General features: G+C 34.2%; 2 protein-coding genes across 4 annotated transcripts; one reads left to right on the top strand and one right to left on the bottom strand.

The window, feature by feature from the left end:
* The first annotated feature begins 2,656 nt into the window (after positions 1–2,656).
* LOC112516956 (uncharacterized protein At4g06598-like) lies at positions 2,657–9,343 on the top strand. Of its 3 annotated transcripts, XM_025124225.1 has the most exons (6): positions 2,657–2,834; positions 3,764–4,120; positions 4,217–4,493; positions 6,494–6,569; positions 6,653–6,779; positions 8,826–9,343. In XM_025124225.1, the coding sequence occupies exons 2-6, from the start codon at positions 3,781–3,783 to the stop codon at positions 9,032–9,034; spliced, it is 1,029 nt and encodes a 342-aa protein (XP_024979993.1). In that variant the 5' UTR covers positions 2,657–2,834; positions 3,764–3,780; the 3' UTR covers positions 9,035–9,343. The 3 variants fall into 3 exon arrangements, with proteins under 3 accessions (XP_024979993.1, XP_024979991.1, XP_024979992.1); XM_025124223.1 differs by having other exon boundaries at positions 3,764–4,493; XM_025124224.1 differs by having other exon boundaries at positions 2,671–2,756; positions 3,764–4,493.
* A 1,252-nt stretch (positions 9,344–10,595) lies between these two features.
* On the bottom strand, positions 10,596–17,826 carry LOC112517086 (ubiquitin-like domain-containing CTD phosphatase). The gene is made up of 6 exons (XM_025124404.1): positions 17,547–17,826; positions 12,421–12,565; positions 11,810–11,924; positions 11,667–11,730; positions 11,346–11,511; positions 10,596–11,033 (listed from the first exon to the last, which is right to left on the bottom strand). The coding sequence occupies exons 1-6, from the start codon at positions 17,810–17,812 to the stop codon at positions 10,788–10,790; spliced, it is 1,002 nt and encodes a 333-aa protein (XP_024980172.1). The 5' UTR covers positions 17,813–17,826; the 3' UTR covers positions 10,596–10,787.
* Positions 17,827–18,042: the final 216 nt, after the last annotated feature.

Raw genomic sequence — 18,042 nt, 5'->3', positions numbered from 1 at the left:
CTATAATTCACATTTATTTTAATCGACAGTTCTCACATTTGACATATGAACACATCAGAAATCACACAGCCTTAGATGTCATGATTCATAAGTGTTCATATATATTCAAGTCACTAGATGTTCATATGAATACACACACACACACACACACAGAACATGTGAAAACATGTGAACACGTATGAAACACACAGCCCTAGATACCTTGGTTCATAGATGTTCATGTACATACAACATAGTTGGCTCCTGAATATACAGAAGATGTTTATAAGGTTCACATGTTGTTCATATATCTAATTTTTTTGTTTGATGTGGTTTGAAGATATATACAAGTTGTTCATATGTCTGACAATTCATGTATCAAAGATAAATTACTTTTTACCTAAATACCATTTGATATTTTGTTCACATATGTTAATTGAAAATATTAATTTAATAATTAATTTTTAAACATCATTAAATCACAACCGTTTATTATTCAAATTAACGGTCAAGATCGGTTAACAAAGTTAACACGATAATCTTGGTTAGCATTTGAATCAACCCCTATATATATATATATATATATATATATTAGTTGTGTACCCGCGTAATACGGCTGGATGTCAAATTTTCAAATAAGCCTATAACTAAAAATGAGTGCAACTATTCATTAAAAAGTACAAAATTTATATTTAAACAATCCATCTTATAGGGGAACCCTTAAAAATATTTAAACCTCGATTCCTTATAGTTGAGTACCCGTGCGATACAACATGATGTAATCAAATACAATGCAACAAATAAGGAATCAAGGTGAATTTTATTGTACACAGACATGAAAATCAATTATGTTGTCCAAATAATATAATGAAGGAAGAAACAGATATTTAGTAAATACATAATAAATTATCTTATACAAACCGAAATAGAAACCAATATCCACCTTTTTGCAAAGGAGAGCTAAAATTAGCTAAAATAAAATTTTGAATGAATAAAGAATGGTGTGAAGATACCAAAAAAAGAAAGAAAGATAACTCTTAATAAGGAAGGAAAATAGCTGGAAAGAAATAAAACAAAGTTGTAAGTTTCAACTTAGATGTTGTTGGTGATGTGCATCAACAATTGTACCTTGTGCATGTAAAGTTGTAATTAAAAGATTTTTTAAATTTATGCATAAAAGGTAATACTTTGGGCTTTATATGTTGCATTTAAGTCTTTTGGTCTAAATGCTTATTAATATAATATAGATATATACACACATGTATAGAGACAAATTAAACACAAACCATGAAAAAGGTAACCCTACAAACCAGTTAATTAATATACTTATGGAAATGAAGAATGTTCATTTATTATCATTTATATATTATAGAAAATAATTATAGTTCATTAATTATAATCAATATTTTATATTAAAAAACAATCAATACATTTAAGGAGTCAGATATTTATTAGACTGGATAGATTGTTGAGACTGGTGTATATTATTTGTATTTGATTTATATTGTATGGATTAATATATTATATGTATAACACAATATAATATAGTATGTATCATATATATATATATATTATATCTATAATTGCTCTTGATTTATATATATATTATTTTATATATATATATATATATATATAAATCTGTATTTACTTTTAATTTAATAAAACGTGATTTATACATTCTTTCACATTAAATTTTAATTTATTATTATATACAATTTAAGAAAAAGATAAAAAAAAATTCAAAGAAAATAAATATCTTGATTATTATTTACTCAAATTTGATAACATTTAATTATAATTGTCTACAAATTTCAATTCCATAAACAAATTCCAGTCCTTAAAAACATAACGTGAACCAAAACGACGTTTCGTTTAGTTTTTGGTCCTTGGATCCTATTTATACTATATTATAAAACATTTGACAAAAACTCTTAAAAACCAATTTTTATGCATGAAGTACTGTATATTGATGCATATTACTTAAAATTCAAGATTACAAGTAAATTATGCATAAGTACAACTTATTAAAGCTCCATGTTTGAATTCGTATAACTAAGTGCGGATAAACATAATCAAATAGAAGATAAACATATCAATTTAAAATATAAAAAAATCTAAAATATAATTAGGATAATTATCGAGTTCTAACAAAATAATTAACTATTATTTTTATAAGAAAATTATATTACTAAATCAAAAATAAATTACTTCATTATTGAACTTAAATTAAATTATAATTAAAAAATTACACAAAAATGAGGAATTTTAAATAGTTAATTTGATATTAATATCGATGTAATTTTGTCAAACTTTAATGATATCTTTAAATTTATATTTTATTCAAAAATAAAAACATTATTGCTTTTTTAAAATTCACATAAGACCATATTATTATATCAATTGAGATAAATAATAAAATAAAATATTAAAATCAAAATATATCTGTATTGTGCGAGTACCCTTTTAATTAACAAAAATGAAAAATATAAATATTATATTTAAGTATTTTTTTATTTATAAAAAATAGAAGATAATAATTAATGAAATAAATGTTAAAAAAAAAAAACAGAAAACGACACAAGTGAAAAATAAAATAATTTGTTTGGGCTGTCAAAGGCGAGAGCCTTACTCATCAACCACCAGCGACAACCCAATCCATATTCCTTCGAAAATTTCTAGAGAGAGAGAGAGAGCGCAGATCATTCGTAGAGACCAGAGAGACAGACAGAGAGAGAGGAGGAAGAAACCCTAATAATCAACTATCAGGTGGAAGCAAGGTGAGCTTCAATTCCAACTTGATTTGGTTTACCATCCCAAATCACATTGCATTTGAAGATCTTCACTACTTAATAAAGGTAATGATCAAGTAGGTTGGATTGATTTTATTCGGTTTGAACTTCAAGATTATTCGTTTCATGATCAAATGTACGCAAGGAAGAATTTATGGTTTTTTTCTTCTTCTGATTATTAGGGGAAAGTGGGATAGGAAGAAATAAAGTGCAGATTCTAGGACTAAATTAGAAGGGAGGATGAAGAGTATGGATGGAAATTAGTTTGACTTTATATGTTATGATAATGAATGCAGTCACTGTTTTACGATGATTTTTTTACATGTGAATCGGATGCTACTCTCTCACTGGTATTAGCTTGGAGTTTGGTTTGTTGAGAAATTATTGGATTCAGTTGGAAGAGACGATCACTTGATTGTGATTGTTCTTCATGGTTTTTTATAGTGGCATTCACTTATATGATTCTGAAGTAAGGGAGATACTTGTATATAGTTGATATTGAAATGTTGTGTGGACAATCTTGATTTGAGAGAAACTGCAAATTCAAACATGTGAATGCAAGTTTAGGCAGGTTGCAAGTTATTTACGGCAGGGTGCACGATTAGGAGTCAGAGCAGGTCTAGACATGCACAAATACACAGAGCTCATCAACCTGCACTGCAGCTCAACTATTGAAGTACTGCTTTCTTTCTTTCTGGTTATTAAGTTATTATTTTTTGACTGGAGTTTCTCTGACATTTTTATGACTATGTGTTACTTCCTGTACATTGATTTAGACATTGTTTTGATGTTGCTCAAGTCTCTTTCTCTAGAATTTGAAGCAAGGCATATGATTATACTTGTTTGTCTCTGGATTTATAGTTTGCAACATAGTCTGTCACTTGTCATTTGGTACTTATTCAGCCTCCATATTTGTTAGTCATATGGTAACATCATTAGTACTAAGATCAGCTTTCTCTGTGTTAAAAATTTCTTTGTTATCATGTATATGTCAGGTATTTGTGATTTGGCTATGGAGAACTCCAAGGGACCATCAACTATGAGAAATATGTACAGCGGAAAACACTATTCACTTCCTCCTAAAAGTCCATTTCCAAGCGTTGCTCCATTTTATGCTGATTATGCCCCAACTGCTGTGAGTGGACCAAAAGGGGTACCAAAGTATAAGGATGGCAATTCACACCATCAACGTACTTCTTCTGAAAGCCTTTTGATAGAAGAACAACCTTCTTGGCTGGACGAACTTCTTGATGAACCAGAAACACCTGTGCGTAGAGGTCATCGGCGCTCATCAAGTGACTCTTTTACATATATGGAAGCGGCTAATGCCAACATAGAACGTGCTGCACAAGTTGAGTATAGACTGAGAAACATGAATTCTGCTCCTTCATGGGGATCTCAAGACTTTGATCTTTATAAAGATGCCCGAAATGCATCTTTTTATGCAGAACATAGTCCCTTGATAAAAAAGAATCAGGCTTGGGATTCACCACAAAATGCATTGGCACATTCTAGTGGCACAGCTTCTTTGAGGGACAGCCTTGTTCTTCAAAATTCTACAACATCAGGTGCTTCACAAGAGGTCAAGAAAATTGCTTCAGTGACAACTGAAAAACAAGACACTGTTGAATCTTGTACACAAGATTCACACACTTCCTTTGAAAGGAATGACGCTTCTAATACCAAGGCTTCTGCATCAGAAACAGACACAAAACGTGCCAAGCAGTAAGCAAACTCGGTCTCTCCTTTTGCATATATTGGCACCAAATTAATCATAATGATATACGTTCATGTTTCTGCGATTTGGTAAAACCATTGTTTGGGAATTTGGTCATCCTGAACTTTTACACGATAAAAAATAGGAAATATAATGTCTTTTAATGACATGATTGGGGTTTTATAATGTGACTTGTTTCCATCAAGTCCATTTAAAATCCCTAAAGGTTCTGTAGAAGGCATCTGTGCACCACTGCTTTGGGTGGGTTTACAGGAGAGATATGAGGTATTAAGACTTCACTGCCTTCTTAAGCTAAGTCTGGCTTTATATACTTCAAGGGCCAAGGGAAGAGGAAAGTTTTCAGGAGTGCTTGAAGTTTTTCCCTACACATAGTACCCTCATATCATGCCCTCTAGGGAAGATTGCCTTTGTGGAAACCAGCACTAAACATTTCATCCTACAATTCTGTGACAACTTGAAAATGACAGCCTTGAATCTTGTCTATATACTGGTTGGAGCCCTAAGAGAGCTCTAACTTTTACCATTGATCTTATGGATGGATTAGTCTTGGTGTGGTCGTCTTTCCACAAAAGGAAACAAGACATCAAATTTGGTTTTCCCAAGGAAGGAAGTGAACAAGACATTTAATGACGGACTACGGTTTGAGTTGTTGAACTTTAATGTATTGGCTTGCCACTTGTATCTACTTAATCATTTACTTGTTACTTTCTTGAAATTTGTCTAGATGTAATTTCACCACTTTATGGTACAAACCATTGACCATAGATAGCAAAATATTATACTAATCGTTCTCCTGTGATTTCATGCTGCGGATTCTCAAGAATTTGAAGCTCAAATAACTTTATCAAGAGCCCTTCTAACGTGCAATGATTATCTTCAAGCATGAGCAGTCCTAGTTGCAACTGAAAACACATACAAATTTTAACTTCTATTTCAGGCTTGGTCTTGTTATATATGAGTGGGTTTCTATACTTCTGCTTGGGACTAACGTGAGTGTTAAGCAACTTCTTAGTGCGACTCTTATCAAATTTTTTTGATTAACCTGGATATCCAACACGCTATGCGAGCCCACTAATCCCAGGGCAACCACCCGCTTCGTGGGTAGCCCGGAGTCACCTCATTTGAACCTCCGTGGCCACAAGGGGATTTTTATTCCTCCTTGGATTCGAATCTGGGACCTCCAGGACTTTTGACCTTTGGAGCCCAAGCTCAAACCAATTAGGCACCACCCTTGTGGTTGCGATTGTTATCATTCACGTTAGAGATTATGGATCTTGTCTTCTAAGCAATGGCTTCAAAAACATCATAAATGCTTTTGTGACATGCCCACATAAAAATATGTTTAGTAGAACAATAAAATATATTGGGAGCTCATGGAGGGCAAGAGAAACTTTTTAGTCATGAACTTACATGTTCGCTGTATTAAGAGTTGAATCTGCTAGTTGAAAAATGAAGCTAGCATCTTTATACAAAAATAGAAACTCAAAGTTCCGCCTTTTTATGCTTTAGAAATGAGTTCACACTCAAAAGCTTCTTACAGTAATAAGTAGAATTGCTTCACATTAGATGGAGCACAAGTGCCTATACATGCTTCATATGAAATATTTCACATGCCACATAAGCTTCCTCTTTTTTGGATGACATATTTGATAATATTAGCTTTCTGGTACCATATGAAACAACTGGTTACCTCATCCACGAGTAAGTGTTCTATGTAGTTTAGCAATATTTCTAAAAGTTCCAAAGTTGGTTTTCCTACTTTCTGTAACAGGCCATGTGTACAAACATTTGTATAATTTAAGATTTACTACTGGTTTCAATAACACGTTAAACTAACATGATGCTTAAACAACTATTTTAAATGTTTTGGGGAATACATATTGGGCAGCTATAAACGTAAAACATATGTTAATTTAGGTAAACAATCGGATTCTTTATCTGGCTTATCATTAACTTTTATCACAAATCTAAGAGCTATCTAATACAGGCAATTTGCTCAACGCTCCCGGGTCCGAAAGCTTCAATACATAGCTGAGTTGGAAAGAAATGTACAAGCTTTACAGGTAGATTAGAACTTCAGCATAACTTGTCATTCATAGATCATATATAGTCGAAGCAGGTCATGTAGCATAAGCTGTGATTGCAGGCAGAAGGTTCGGAGGTTTCTGCTGAGCTAAAGTTTATAAATCAGCGAAGTCTTATTCTGAGCATGGAGAACAAAGCACTGAAACAACGGTTAGATAATTTGGCTCAGGAGCAACTTATCAAGTACTGTAAGTTTCTAAACATGCCAGCTAGTACTTTGATATGTCTGTTGTAACCTGGACCTACTGGTGCTGATTAATGCTATTTCCTAGGCTCATAGTGTAAGATAGATTGGAATAGCTCCTGGAGCAGGTAGGAATAATGGTTTTGTGACTGAACCATCCTTCAGTGAAGAAAAAATTAGCAGTGACAGATATTTAGAGATGATACTTTGAGTTGCATCCACCTGGAAAAGAGGAGGCCAATAACAACAAATAATTTTATTATGCTGAGTGGAAAAGCTACTGAAATAACTAAGAGCAGTTAGAGCATTTTTTTAAGTGTCAAGATAGCATTCGTAGTATCTTAGTCAGATTATGCTATGTGAACTTACGCATCGTCTTCATATAAATCAATTGTAAAACAGTAACAATAGATGCAATTATTTTATAACAAGGTGAACTATCTGAGCCAAGCTTGGGGTAGTTCCTGGGGTGTAAGTAGGAATAGTGGTGTATGTTGGAACAAGAAGATGAATGTGAACTATCTTTCAGTGAAGAAGTAACCAGCGGTTATAAGTACTGCAAGTTGAGACAGAAATCAAAGAAAGAAGCTAGCAAGAATGCATAACTAAACTAGGAAAAGTTACCGCGATAACTAGGTGCAGTTAGAACATTTATTTAAATATTAAAAAGGCAGTAACAATATCTTTATGAGATTATATCATGCAAATAAGTGTCCTGTGCACTCTTTACTGTATTATAATTTCATTCAGAACATTGCCCAAGTGACCTAGTTAACTGAACTTTAACTATTTGGCTTAAATTATAAGTAGTCCAGTGGTTGGTTGTGCTGAGATAATTATCCCTTCGATTACCTTCATTGTCTGGATTCTTTGTACTATTTGTTGGTCATGAACGAGTTATGAAGTAGTATAAAGGAGATGATTTGGATGATAAGTTTTTGCTCTCTGCTACACACCTCCTTAAGTTCACCTGCACAGGACAACTAGTACGGGAAAGTGCACACTTCAAAAGAAGATTTCCGGCATTTATTTAATGGATTTGGTTAGCTCAACTGGATATGCATATTTGTAAATAGCATACACTCACCACCTTTTCTCTATAAACATATAAGATAATAAACTACCATACAGAGGACCAACTATTGTACCATGACTGCTATGCCCGTCTCAACCCTACAAACTAACAAGAAAAGAACTAGGAAGTCGATATAATATGTTTCAATGTGGTCAACCAAGACTTGCCACATATTGGTGAAATTGAATTAGAATAGTGTACGTGATGGGAGATTTAAAAAAGAGGAAACTATGAAAGGGCTTGGATTGTATGCCATTCCTATTGGGTAGCTGATTACTTGTAGGACCCTATTAGGTACTGTAGTTGTTTTTTTTGGGGGGGGGGGGAGGTAGGAGGGGAGGGTGGGATGAGGGAAGGGTAGAGACTAGAGAGTTGATAGATAGGTTTGCAGTGGTGTAGGATTAGATAGAGGGGGAATTTTCGGAGTGTCCCATGTGCTCTTTAGCTAGGTCTTGCTTTCTCTATCGTCCTTGATCAACTTGTCTTCTCGTTCTCTCTTTTGTTTTTTCTTCTTGCATTCAATTCTCTTTTTGATTGATTCAGGCTCTTTGTAATCTTTTCTAATCTGTTCCTAAATTATTAATATTTCCAAAATTGTGGCTTCTAGCTATGCTTCCCAAATCTCTTTCTCAAACCAGGGGTACTTTTAGAAACCGTCTCTCTACCTTTTGAGGTGGACGAAAAGCATGTGTGCATCTTNCCCCCCCCAAAAAAAAACCATACTTGTGATTGTTTTGTTTGGTTTGGCTTATCGTTATAGGATGTACATGATGCCTCCTGAACAGAGGCATAGTTGATCTAGTTTTGTTCATGTTGTATTTATGTGAAAACTAGTTAAGAGGGGAAATCAAATGTGAAACACAAAAATATTACAAAGGAAAATATACAACTCCCGTCTCCTTTTGCAGTAGAAGGTAAACTATTCATTTATATGTGGAAAACTGAATCAACTGTTCTTTTTTTTTTTTTTTGCAGTGGAACATGAAGTTCTAGAGAGAGAGATTGGGAGACTGAGAACCTTATATAAACAGCAGCAACAACCGCCAACCGAACAGCCAATTCTTAGCCACCACCGGCATACCAACAGTAGGGATAGTGTGGAATCTCAGTTTGCAAACCTTTCTTTGAAGAACAAAGAATCTGGTGCAGTGCGTGATGCTGTTTCTGGCCCGCTTCACATCTGAATAACAAGTTTCACAACGCATAACGGGCATTTTCGTATCTTGACTCATCTCTCTGACCGACATTTTGTCATCTCAATGGCAAAAGATCAAATTATTTGCCGGTTTCACGCGGTGTCTTGTGTTTTTTGGTGGTTGTGTATGTTGTTATGCTAATTCAGCAACTTATTTGCACCTGGTAGTCGTTCGACTGGCTTCCATTCCAGTTGGTGGCTCGCCGGAGGTGATGGTGGTAACTATGCGATGGTTCCATGTCTTGATTGTCATTTATTTGGAGGTGTTTTTCGATGTTGTGTAATGTTTATTCATCTCTTAATGTTAATGTTAATGTTCAAGGGTCGTGTCGATAACATCTTTCTTTTTGCAGGCAATCGGAAAAAGAAATTGATTGTTAATCCATTGAAGATAATTGTGTCGAATCCATTCGTTCATTGATGTATTTTTGAGGATTTCAATTATTTCGACAAATCAAAAAGAATGAGTTCAATCGATTATAGAAATGAATTCGGGACTTGATTATCAAAAGTTTTCAAGTCAATTAAAAGCTAGAGTTGACTTGACAACAAGTAACCAAAGAATTAGTGAACAAAAATTTAGTTATTTTAAAGCACAAATAGATGCGCTTTTAACAGTTATAGTTGTCGGGGGACGTTTATTAAATGCTACTTGGTAAGTGTTTATCAGATAAATTTCTTAATCGTATAAACATGACAAAGGCCAAAAAATCTTATCGGATAAGAGTGATGAGAAGGATGGAGAGTCTTACCCAGTAAGCGAAGATGATGACTCTTACACAGGTAAGCGCTTACCCGGTAAATTGTTGCATTCAATGCGTTTTGATGTACTAAAATCTTATGTATCAAAATAAAGTATAATGTTGACTCCTATAAATAAACACTTACCAGGTAAGCATTTAGATAAACAACCTCTGGTACTTGTATCATCATCTTCGGATGTCAAATATCAACATTTTCATTTACAACAATTAGAAAACATAAAAATAAATATACCTAAATTTTATATTTTGATATAAGATTTGGTGTTACGTATCAAAAAGATTTATTATTTACATCAAATTTTTAATCAAATGAAATTGGATTGCACGATCGTATACGAAGTGTACTTCTCCAACCATCGAAGTTGTGCAACAAGGCCGAAAACCAATCCACATGTAGCCGTTTACCAAATGCTTATTCGGGTAAGTGAACATCAAGTCACATTATACATTATCTTAACGGATAATATGGTAAGAACCAAGAATTTTACCCTATAAGAGCCGAGACAAGGACCAAAAGTTTTACCCAATAAGTGAGGACGACGACTCTTATCACGATAAACGCTTACCGGGTAAATTGTTGCATACGATACTTGTTTTGGTGAATTAAAATCTTACTCGGTAAGTAAATAATAGTGTTAAATTTTACGATAAACGCTCACCGGGTAAATGTTCGGTAAACGGCACCTGGTCCGTAGAGACATGAGAATTGCAATTGGTATATATTTGATTTGATTATAAAAGCTAATCAGATTGCCCAATTTTATGATGGTTTCTTATACTATATTCGGTATAATAAGTTAACCAATTGACCTTAATAGAATAAACCGAATTTAACCAAGCAAGAAACACCCCTACAAATGTGTGAAAGACAAGGGAAAAATAAGAAGAGGCTTGCATCATAAATAAGGTCCCCTAAATGATCTTCAAGACTACAAACATATCTTGAGAAGGATGCCGGGACCAGGAGAGACATTCTTGCTACGTGTGGCGTCTTCGCTTGACGTTTGCCTCATCGTAGAACTCCCATTTCTTGTGATCGAGGATGCTGATGTCGTCCAGATCAGCAATGGCGAGCAAGTACTGGGTGAGCTTCACTAGTTCCCTGTCACTGTCTCGGTTTGCGTGTGCCTTTCTGAATGGTTTTATGGTTAATCCGTTCTGTGGATTCATCACGAAGTTTCTCCGTAGATCATCAAACATTATAGTATTCTTTGAGCTGTAGAACTGCAGCCAGATCATGAAAAGATACACAAGTCAAGCTAGCACAAGGATGGATTTAACCATGCCTGCCATTTACTGCTACATGTCATTCTAGCTATCCAACTTGGAAAGACCAAGCTAATTACAAGTTTTTTAGTTTTTACCAAATTACCCTCTTGCCAAAGTCCCACATATACAGTTGTGTAATTGTAGTTTATAGAAGGAACAACAGCTGTCAATGTACTTATTGCATTGGTAAGGGTAATTAACAGATGATTCATTTCGGAAATCAATGAATGAAATAAAGTGAAAAAAACAAACTCGTAACAATCGAACCTCAGGAAAATGTGCCCAAATTAAGCCAAGCGGTTTGCAGTCGAAGATACCCCTACTATCTGATTGAACTGTGATCATTGCTAAATGGTCTAGAAGAGCAGTAATTTTGTAACTGGGATTAGTGAGTACCCCAAGCTGTCCCATCTTCAATTCAACCCATTTCATGCTGCACAAAGGCAAGATATTTACTATTAGCAATATATTTCGTCTGACCGTTAGTAACAAAATATGTCCTACAACTTGGAAATATATAGCACCCTTCACCAAGGCCAACAAAGATAGAAGCTCCATGAGAGGAAAAAAAGGAAACTAAAGACTAACCTTGTTGCAGACCATATAATGATGTCGTACTCTGCATAAACAGCTGACAAGAACTCGTGAAGATCTGTATGTGCCAAAAAGTTAGCAGCCACTTGTTTATCATCATTTTATTTTTTCAAGTGAAATAAGTGCAAGCTTCTTACAAGGTCGCATGAGTTCAAGCGGGTTTTCTGCTGTTGAACGATGGTCAAAGAGAGTATAGTCTATATCCAATACAAGAAGCTTTTTCCCTTCTCGGCATGGATTTCGAAGTTCAATCTATAATCAAGCATCCGTATAACATATCACAATCAAATATCATGCACAAATAAATGTCCCATTCTTTTCAAATCACATCCTATATTTTAACCGTGTTACTTTATCAGATTTAGTATTTTGTTTGGATTTGTGAGCATTGACACTCTTTCAGAAATTGGACAGTTGGCCATGGACTGAGTCAGATAGGGCTCAATGAGTCAAGTTGGTAAGAGCTTAACGAGCATAACAAATACGATAATTACCTCCAAAGTTGATAAGAAAGTATTATACATGGATTAAGATGAATGCATAACAAAGCTATAAATTTTTAGGAATGCATACATCTTAATGCTAGAGTGATGAATAGGCAAAATGAAAATGTCCAATATATTATGATGATGTAAAAATATATGAAGACACATCGTCCCAATTAGTGTTATAGAACATGAAAAATGACTTATAATGCTCATGGTAATGATAGCACATTATAAGAAATTATAGAGAGTAGAGGACATGCCTTATATTGCTCAACTCGTCTCTTCAGTTTCTGCTTGTTGACCTCCTTATCCTTAATGTCTACAACTTCATCTTGCCCGATTTCAAAATCATCAACAATCTCTGGAGCATCAACTTGATCCACGATTATATCATCTTCAACAGTACTGCATCAAGAAAGTATTTAAGACATTCCTCAGTCAAGTGATAAGATCAGATTTCAGTGGCATATTAAAATGCTTATCATAAAACACTTTTCCATCTGTAGAAAGACAAAGCAAGTGATAAATATATGCTTGGTTGTGTGGTGTCTAGTCTGTATACGGACTACAGGGAGAGGCCAAGAAAACAGTATCCAGACTATATAGGCTAATGAGAAGAATTCACTTACTATAATTAGGAGGTGTTAGGCATGCATGAACCAAAATCAATTTAGAATACAATTAACCACTGGTTGGAACAATTAGGTGAGGAAAACTATAGGCGTTTGGTCTCATTTTATACATTTGGGAAATTATTTTAAAAACTACTGCTACCCCCCAACTTTATCCTCTTCCCTACTGACAAATTTCCAAAAGTAAAGAACCAAGTTGAAAAAAAAATGAAAACAGAGTATACAGAAGCACTGAGAGATGAATTCCACCATGAGTTGTCACTTGTCAGTTGTCACAACTGCTTTTCGAAGCTATTTAGGCTCACTAACCACCTTCCTGCCAAAACGTATTGTTGAATGTTAACAAAATTGACAAACTACATTCCCTTTTTCCGCACTTAAGCCCTAACTCTGAAGAATATTCCCCCTAGATGATCTTTTTACTGTTTTGTATTGACCTATGATATATGTACACACACACACACGTATATATATATATATATATATATATATATAGAGAGAGAGAGAGAGAGAGAGAGAGAGTCCGGTTCAAATGAGAACCAAAAATATTTTGAGAACCAAGAACTAACTTTTTAGTGTATATTCATTATTGAATATACTTATTGACAGAATACAAAAACAAGTGAATATATTCATTGATAAATATAGTCATCGACAGTATACATATTTTGATGAAATTTATAGTGTATATTATCAATGAATACAGTTCCCTGGTTCTCAAACTATTTGCGGTTCTCATATGAACCCTCCCCTATATATATATATGTCTGTGTGTATATACATTTTTACATACATATATATATATATATATATACAAGTGTATGTAGAGATATATACGATGTACATATACATGTGGAGTATGTGTGTATATAGTTTTTAGTTCGGCTAAAGATAGGCACTGCTGCCTCGAAAAAGGACTGAACTACGTCCTTTAGGTACTTTTGGGTACAGTTTGCATCTTTAAGTTAAGAGTCAATTCAATGCCTATTTCTATAGAGGAACTCCCGAATGTTAGAGTACAAGAGATGGGTCCATGGGCCTATCCTGATTCTATGTCTGTGATACCACACATCCTCGATAGAGAGTTGATATCACCTTAGAGAATATATATATATATATATATACACACACACACACATATTAGAAGGGTACTCGCACAATGCAGCGAGATACATCTTGATTTTAGCGTTTTGTTTTATCTTTTTTGTCTCAATCGGTGTTATAATACGGTTTTATGTGATTTTGAGAAAACGATAATGTTTTTACTTTTGAATAAAATATAAATATGAAGATATAAAAAATTGAAAAAAAAAATATTGATATTAGTACTAAACTAACTATTTAAAATTTCTCACTTTTTTGTAGATTATTTAATTCATTTTTTTTGTTTAATAATATAATTTTTTATAAAGATAATAATTAAGTATTTTGTTAGAATTCAATGATTATCCTAATTATATTTTAAATTTTTTATATTTAAAATGAGATGTTTATCCTTTATTGATTATGATTATCTATAGTTAGTTACACAAATTCAAAAATGAAACTTTAATAAGTTGTACTTACGTACAAAACTTATGATTTTGAATTTTAAGTAATATGCATCAATAAGCAGTACTTCATGCATAAAAAATGGTTTTTAAGAGTTTTTGTCAAATGATTTATAATATAGTATATATATATATATATATATATATATATATAATATTCAAGAAAACAGAAAGACAACATAAATAAAATGAGCAAGAACATAATTTAGATCTTCAAAACTTAAACAACCTCATGGCCTTATGATATTTCAATCGCCTAGAACACAGTGTGAATCAAATAACTCCCTTTGCATGGACAACAATTAAGAAAACAAATCGGACATACAAACTGGAGCATCATGAACACATGAATTAAATAAATAATTAGAAGAAAAAGTATCCAATAGGGCTCCAACCAACAAAGAGAAACCCAACATCCAAGCATATTCCATCAATCAAAAAGCAACACATGAGAAAAACAAACCAAATCCAATCAAAAGCAAACCAATATCACAAGCAGGAAAAGCAATCACAGTAGGATTAGAATAAACTAAGAAAGAAACAGGTCAACCCACCCATGATCACCACTAAACAATAGATTGTTTAACTTTGATTAAGCAACAAAATAAAAGGAATGGGTCCAACTAGCAAACAAGAGTATCTCTGTCAATCATATTGCTTAATTCTGTAAACTTCACACTTATGCTTAACACCACACAATAAAAAAAGGGAGTCCACCCATCAGATCAACAATCCCCTGTCACAGAGGGGGTCCTCAACCCTAAAGACAAAACAATAGAGTACGTCACTCCCTTGGGTAGGTCCCTAGGTAGCTCCTCCAGCTAGGCTTTCCTCCAAAAAACTATGGGTCACATAGAAAGACTACAATTAGAGAATAACCAAGCAAACTGAATATAAATGGAGTGAAAATTATAACTACACGAAAAAGAAAAGGATTTGTATGGCTTCTCTTATCCATTTGTCCTCATGTCCGGCTGCTCCTGCTCCTATATCCCCTATTTAGCTCTTCTCCTTTTAAAGAATATCCTTTTCTTATTTAGAAAAATTGAGAACAAAGTTCCACCTAATACTCCCAAGAATGTAACTACGGAAAGCATTCTTGAAATCCAAAGTTGTTGGTAAGAAAGAGGAAACATAAGGTTTGATGACTTTATTCAATTATTCTCCCCTCCGACACAACAGAATTGGTGGCCGTCATAGATGTCAACAAAAACAGACTATCCAGACACTAGACAATACAGGCTAACCCGCCATGTCCATGAAAACAGAAACAGTTCGTCTGAATGGCCATACCCATGAGAGCATCTTAGAAGAAAACTACAAGGAAGTGAAGAGATGATGAAAATAAGGAGTTCAACAGAATTGCAGAACAGTCTGAACGTTCAAGTGACTTTTTGGATTTGCAACACATTCAGTGAGCTTTTTGATATGTTGCATAAAAAATGAGTGATGCCTGAGTATTGTAAAACACATTTTGATAGATGAACTTTCTGAAAATTGCAAAGCTCTAACCATAGTTTTGAAGCTGCAATAAATAACCATTGAACACTCAAGAAAATTAAAAAAAAATGTCCATTGGATTTAAGAATATGGCAAGTAAGCAAGCAAAAATAAAAACACCGTTATACCATGATGGAGACGAGCATATATGCTATAATCTTTATCTCATGGAATGACATCATATCTAGTGTAACTCCATACATAGAAAAGTTAAAGGTGGAGAACTAATCAAGAACATGCATTCAACATTGCTGAAAAGGTGCCTTCAAGGTTCAACGAGACATCAAGAGTGCAATGACGGCACGAAAGTCGACCAAGCTAAACCAACCCTCACTTAGAGCTCAGGAAAGGCCTCCAAAGGCTACCAAAGGCAGATCTAGATTCTAGAGGCAGTAAAATAGAATCTAACAGAATCAAGCAACTACATATTGTACCATGGCGAAAGCATTTATCACATGGTTAAGTAGAGTCCTAACTAAGAGGCCAAGTAAATGTTCAGGGTGTATGTCCATGTGTTTATTACTGAGGGAACACCCTGAATATGCATAGTACACAAGATGAGTTGTGGCCCAGACAAAAAAATATGCAGCCTAATTGGACCTTTACCCTAATCAAATTCTATTATATCTCCTGATAGTATTGTTCAGTAAATGTTTGTTCGATGGCTCTGGAGGCACGACACTTTCTTCACAATTAGTTATGCATGATCTTGTGTGAGGGAGCCAAAACACCTCTTTCTCCATTTTCCAAAGATTGTGTTTTTCCCACTTTGATCTATATAACAGCACATAAAACCAGTGGGTTCTTCAGGTTTGACAAATTCAGCATTTCAAATAAGAGGCTAATAGTGTGTCAATTGGTTGGACATTTTTCATACAAGCAAGTCAAGATGATGATGCACTGGTCACTACTTGATACAAACTATTACTTATGACTCACTTGCAGACCAACCTCCAGCTTGTAATCAAGAATGCTCCAACACAGAGTGGTCAGGAAACCAAGGTGACAAAAACAATGATAAACAGTTCGATTGAGCCATTATTCAAACTACTATCACAGCCATATTGAAAAAATCTCGTGTTTTCAGTAGCCTTGAAGAGACTGATCATATATCATCACAATTACAGTGTGACATCTTATCAAGGAGAGTAAATCTATAGCTACCACAAACATTACCATCAAAGTTACCACTAATTTTCTTTTTTGGAGGGGAGAGTGTAATTATGTTCAGTCATGGGTTGAGTTTGATGCTACATTGGTTTAGCTATAGATTGATTGCACAAGGTGTTATGTTCAGTAATGGGTTGAGTTTGATGCAATTGTGATTAGTTGACCATGATATCCGAATGGTATACAAATGTCTGCTGCATTATATGCTTCATTCTGAAGAAAAGAGGCCCTTTCCTCAAAGAAAGGGATATACCAACCACATAAAACTTATATGAAATATTACAAGTAAAATACTTTTTTTTGTTAAACCGTACAGAAAGTACCAAGGTGTTGGTTTTCCATATAGAAAGTACTAAGATTGATAACAGATTTCAAAGTGTTCCCCTACTTTCAAAAGAGGGACAAAGTTAGAAGGCAACTAATGAAGATCTAGTCAATCATGATTTCAGCATACAGAAACTGCAGAAAACAACTAATTTATTGTTGAATAAATTGATTGAAATTATAACAAGAAGAAGACAGTAAAAGGTTTACCCGATCATTGTCATCTTGAGAGAAGATTTGAGCGGTAGAGTAGACAAAAGAGTAGAATCATCAGCGAGCTTGGATCCAATTTTAGGGTAAAGAAGTTTCTGGCGTTTAGGGAGTACGTTGGTGAGTTGACAAATACGTCGTTTTAGCTCAGCAACGGAGTCGTCGCCGCATACTCTGACGGTGTATTCCTTGCCACTCCATTTGACAGTCAGTGTTATCTCCTCCTCTGTCACCGGAGACGTCAACGACGACGATGCACCGGCCATTCAGGAGACTCTTCTTACAGCAATCAAGTAAAGACCGCTTTTAGCAACTCAACTTATTGTATTTTTCATTTTCTACCCTCAATTCTCACAAAATTTACATTTAGACTCCCATTTGTTGGTCAAAGGGCATCATGGACAATTTGCCCTAAGCTTGAGTTGACCAAAGTTATTTTTCCATTAACCTATCTAACCCGTTATATAAGCCGACTAATCCTAACCACCTGTTTTGC

This window comes from Cynara cardunculus (genome assembly GCF_001531365.2).
Source record: "Cynara cardunculus var. scolymus isolate 2C chromosome LG 8, CcrdV1, whole genome shotgun sequence".
NCBI lineage: Eukaryota > Viridiplantae > Streptophyta > Magnoliopsida > Asterales > Asteraceae > Cynara > Cynara cardunculus.
The sequence above is the reverse complement of the archived record's forward strand: the minus strand, read 5'-3'. Positions and strand labels throughout refer to the sequence as shown.

Bases quoted from the DNA above. Each gene is read 5' to 3' on its own strand.
- LOC112516956 (XM_025124223.1), top strand. From the start codon at position 3,781: ATGGAGAACTCCAAGGGACCATCAACTATGAGAAATATGTACAGCGGA. The intron at 6,570-6,652 runs GTAGATTAGAAC...CTGTGATTGCAG, and splicing joins GAAATGTACAAGCTTTACAG to GCAGAAGGTTCGGAGGTTTC. The intron at 6,780-8,825 runs GTAAGTTTCTAA...TTTTTTTTGCAG, and splicing joins GGAGCAACTTATCAAGTACT to TGGAACATGAAGTTCTAGAG.
- LOC112517086 (XM_025124404.1), bottom strand. From the start codon at position 17,812: ATGGCCGGTGCATCGTCGTCGTTGACGTCTCCGGTGACAGAGGAGGAG. The intron at 12,566-17,546 runs GTAAACCTTTTA...TTCTTGATGCAG, and splicing joins CTCAAGATGACAATGATCGG to TACTGTTGAAGATGATATAA. The intron at 11,034-11,345 runs GTTCGATTGTTA...ATCTGGCTGCAG, and splicing joins TTTGGGCACATTTTCCTGAG to TTCTACAGCTCAAAGAATAC.